This window comes from Calidris pugnax, unplaced genomic scaffold (assembly GCF_001431845.1).
Source record: "Calidris pugnax isolate Ruff unplaced genomic scaffold, ASM143184v1 scaffold300, whole genome shotgun sequence".
NCBI lineage: Eukaryota > Metazoa > Chordata > Aves > Charadriiformes > Scolopacidae > Calidris > Calidris pugnax.
In genome coordinates, this window is record NW_015091014.1 from 443,443 (window position 1) to 448,341 (window position 4,899).

General features: G+C 61.5%; 1 protein-coding gene across 1 annotated transcript in view; it reads left to right on the forward strand.

Annotated features, from left to right (window-relative positions):
• The window catches only part of POU6F1 (POU class 6 homeobox 1), a 16,396-nt gene that overhangs the window by 8,908 nt on the left and 2,589 nt on the right, over window positions 1-4,899 (forward strand). The window contains exons 6-7 of the mRNA XM_014955685.1: window positions 28-246; window positions 2,016-2,170. Coding sequence (XP_014811171.1) covers window positions 28-246; window positions 2,016-2,170 — 374 coding nt within the window. The remainder of the gene's footprint in view (window positions 1-27; window positions 247-2,015; window positions 2,171-4,899) is intronic.

The window sequence follows — 4,899 nt, forward strand, 5'->3', positions numbered from 1 at the left end:
CCTCCTCCTCCTCCTCCACCCCCCCAGGTGATCGGGACCCTGCCGTGGGTGGTGAACTCCCCCGGGATGGCAGCCACCAGCCCTGTCCCCGCCGCCCTGCCGGCCCAGAACCTGCAGGTCCAGACGGTGACACCCCAACTGCTGCTCAATGCCCAGGGCCAGGTCATCGCCACGTTGGCCAGCAGCACCATCCCGGCAGCCACCATCAAGAAAACTGCCACCCCCGACCCCCCCGCCAAGACCGAGGTGAGTCATGGGCACCGGGCTGGTAGCCCACGTGGCCAAAGGGCCACCAATGTCCCCTGCTGCAGGGCTGTGGGAACACCTGAGCACCTTTAGGACATGGCTGTCTTGTTTTGGGACACAGCCACAGTGCTCTGGGGACACATGAGGACCTTTGGGACCCAGCCATGGTGCTCTGGGGACACCTGAGCATCTTTGGGATGCAGGCATGTGGCTTTGGGACCCAACCACGTTGCTTTGGGGACACGTGAGGATCTTTGGGACCCAGCCGCGTGGCTTTGGGGGCATGTGAGGACCTTTGGGACCTGGCCACGGTGCTCTGGGGGCACCTGAGCATCTTTGGGATGCAGGCATGTGGCTTTGGGACCCAACCATGTGGCTTTGGGGACATGTGAGTGTCTTTGGGACCCAGATGTGTGACGTTGGGACCCGGCCACGGTGCTCTGGGGACACCTGAGCATCTTTGGGACCTGGCCATGTGGCTTTGGGACCCAGCCATGTGGCTTTGGGGGACACGAGCATCCTTGGGGCACAGGTATGTGGCTTTGGGACCCAGATGTGTGGCTTTGGGACCCAGCCACAGTGCTCTGGAGGCACATGAGCACCTTTGGGACCCAGCCACGTGGCTTTGGAGACACATTGGGACCTTTGGGACCCGGCCACAGTGTTTTGGGGACACTTGAGCATCTTTGGGATGCAGGCATGTGGCTTTGGGACCCAGCCGTGTGGCTTTGGGGGACATAAGCATCTTTGGGACCCAGATATGTGGCTTTGGAACCTGGCCATGGTGCTCTGGGGACATGTGAGGACCTTTGGGACCCAGCCACATTGCTTTGGGGGCACATGAGCGTCTTTGGGACCTGGCCACGGTGCTCTGGGGGCACATGAGCATCTTTGGGATGCAGGTATGTGGCTTCGGGACCCAACCACGTTGCTTTGGGGGCATGTGAGTGTCTTTGGGACTCGGCCATGGTGCTCTGGGGACATGTGAGCATCTTTGGGACCTGGCCATGTGGCTTTGGGACCCGGCCATGTGGCTTTGGGGGACATGAACATCCTTGGGGCCCAGGTGTGTGGCTTTGGGACCCCAACATGTGGCTTTGGGACCCAACCACATTGCTCTGGGGGCATGTGAGCACCTTTGGGACCTGGCCATGTGGCTTTGGGAGACCATGAGCATCTTTGGGACCCAAACACGAGGCTTTGGGAGCCCATGGGCATCTTTGGGACCCAACCACGTGGCTTTGGGACCCAGCAATGTCACTTTGGGACCCAACCAATGTGGCTTTGGGAACCTGTGGGCACCTTTAGGACCCAACCACGAGGCTTTGGGAGCCCATGGGCACCTTTGGGACCCAACCATGAGGCTTTGGGAACCCGTGGGCACCTTTTGGACCCAACCACAAGGCTGGCATCTTGGGGCATCTTGGGGATGTGACCCCTCCTGCCCCATGGGGCGTCCAACTCTCTGTGCCCACCAAATGTCCCAGTTGGGATGGGACGTGGCCAAGCCTCACCTGGGCGTGAGCAGAGGTGCTGGTGACCCCCAAACCTACGTGGTGGGACCCCCCAGTAGAGAATTGTCACGGCCACATTCCCAACATGGAGCTGGGTGGTTCCCAGTGTCACCTCCCCATCCCAGCCTGGGTCACCTCCACCCTCAGCAGAAGGAAGGTGTTGGATGGAGCTGGTGGGCAGGGAGGAGCTGTGGGGCTGGAGGAGGTGGGACCCCCTGATCTGGGGGTGCTGACCCCCAACTTTCTCTGCCCCAGGTCCAGCCCATCCAGCCGGCCCCGGCGCTCTCCCAACCCACCGTGGTGGTGGCAAACCCTGCCCCAGTGGCCAAGGCATCCCCCGCGCCCGTCCCCATTACCTGCTCCGAGACCCCCACCGTCAGCCAACTGGTCTCCAGTGAGTCACGGGGGGGGTTACTGGTGGGAAAGCTGTGGACTGGGATCCCCTGTGAAGAGAGAGAACCAGGGACTGGGATCCCCTGGGGAGAGATTTACTGGGGTCCGGAATCCCCTGGGATGGGGAGAGGGTACTGGGGATACTGGGGGGATACCAGAGTCTGGGATCCCCATGGAAGAGGGATATTGAGGACTGGGATCCCCTGGGATGGGGAGAGGATGCTGGGAAGGGGAGAGGGGATACCAGGGTCTGGAATCTCCATGGAAGAGGGATACTGGGGACTGGGATCCCCTGGTATAAGGAGAGGATGCTGGGGATACTGGGAAGGGGAGAGGGGATACCAGGGTCTGGAATCCCCAGGGAGGAAGGATACTGGGGACTGGGATGCCCTGGGATGGGTAGAGGATACTGGGGATACTGGGAGGGATACTGGATGGGATACTGGGGGTCCCCCGGGATGGGGAGAGGGAGCTGCCCACCCCCGCTCAGCATCCTTGGGGATGAGCGCTGGCTCCCAGCCTTCATTAGGGAGCTTAATGAAGGGGATGCTCATTACGGGGTGGGGGGGGTCGAGACAAGGTGGCTCTGTGGCCATTTCACTGCAGCCCCCCCCCGTTGGGACCCGGCCACGGTGCTCTGGGGACACCTGAGCATCTTTGGGACCTGGCCATGTGGCTTTGGGACCCAGCCATGTGGCTTTGGGGGACACGAGCATCCTTGGGGCACAGGTATGTGGCTTTGGGACCCAGATGTGTGGCTTTGGGACCCAGCCACAGTGCTCTGGAGGCACATGAGCACCTTTGGGACCCAGCCACGTGGCTTTGGAGACACATTGGGACCTTTGGGACCCGGCCACAGTGTTTTGGGGACACTTGAGCATCTTTGGGATGCAGGCATGTGGCTTTGGGACCCAGCCGTGTGGCTTTGGGGGACATAAGCATCTTTGGGACCCAGATATGTGGCTTTGGAACCTGGCCATGGTGCTCTGGGGACATGTGAGGACCTTTGGGACCCAGCCACATTGCTTTGGGGGCACATGAGCGTCTTTGGGACCTGGCCACGGTGCTCTGGGGGCACATGAGCATCTTTGGGATGCAGGTATGTGGCTTCGGGACCCAACCACGTTGCTTTGGGGGCATGTGAGTGTCTTTGGGACTCGGCCATGGTGCTCTGGGGACATGTGAGCATCTTTGGGACCTGGCCATGTGGCTTTGGGACCCGGCCATGTGGCTTTGGGGGACATGAACATCCTTGGGGCCCAGGTGTGTGGCTTTGGGACCCCAACATGTGGCTTTGGGACCCAACCACATTGCTCTGGGGGCATGTGAGCACCTTTGGGACCTGGCCATGTGGCTTTGGGAGACCATGAGCATCTTTGGGACCCAAACACGAGGCTTTGGGAGCCCATGGGCATCTTTGGGACCCAACCACGTGGCTTTGGGACCCAGCAATGTCACTTTGGGACCCAACCAATGTGGCTTTGGGAACCTGTGGGCACCTTTAGGACCCAACCACGAGGCTTTGGGAGCCCATGGGCACCTTTGGGACCCAACCATGAGGCTTTGGGAACCCGTGGGCACCTTTTGGACCCAACCACAAGGCTGGCATCTTGGGGCATCTTGGGGATGTGACCCCTCCTGCCCCATGGGGCGTCCAACTCTCTGTGCCCACCAAATGTCCCAGTTGGGATGGGACGTGGCCAAGCCTCACCTGGGCGTGAGCAGAGGTGCTGGTGACCCCCAAACCTACGTGGTGGGACCCCCCAGTAGAGAATTGTCACGGCCACATTCCCAACATGGAGCTGGGTGGTTCCCAGTGTCACCTCCCCATCCCAGCCTGGGTCACCTCCACCCTCAGCAGAAGGAAGGTGTTGGATGGAGCTGGTGGGCAGGGAGGAGCTGTGGGGCTGGAGGAGGTGGGACCCCCTGATCTGGGGGTGCTGACCCCCAACTTTCTCTGCCCCAGGTCCAGCCCATCCAGCCGGCCCCGGCGCTCTCCCAACCCACCGTGGTGGTGGCAAACCCTGCCCCAGTGGCCAAGGCATCCCCCGCGCCCGTCCCCATTACCTGCTCCGAGACCCCCACCGTCAGCCAACTGGTCTCCAGTGAGTCACGGGGGGGGTTACTGGTGGGAATGCTGTGGACTGGGATCCCCTGTGAAGAGAGAGAACCAGGGACTGGGATCCCCTGGGGAGAGATTTACTGGGGTCCGGAATCCCCTGGGATGGGGAGAGGGTACTGGGGATACTGGGGGGATACCAGAGTCTGGGATCCCCATGGAAGAGGGATATTGAGGACTGGGATCCCCTGGGATGGGGAGAGGATGCTGGGAAGGGGAGAGGGGATACCAGGGTCTGGAATCTCCATGGAAGAGGGATACTGGGGACTGGGATCCCCTGGTATAAGGAGAGGATGCTGGGGATACTGGGAAGGGGAGAGGGGATACCAGGGTCTGGAATCCCCAGGGAGGAAGGATACTGGGGACTGGGATGCCCTGGGATGGGTAGAGGATACTGGGGATACTGGGAGGGATACTGGATGGGATACTGGGGGTCCCCCGGGATGGGGAGAGGGAGCTGCCCACCCCCGCTCAGCATCCTTGGGGATGAGCGCTGGCTCCCAGCCTTCATTAGGGAGCTTAATGAAGGGGATGCTCATTACGGGGTGGGGGGGGTCGAGACAAGGTGGCTCTGTGGCCATTTCACTGCAGCCCCCCCCCCCCTGTATCACCCCCTCCCACCCTCCC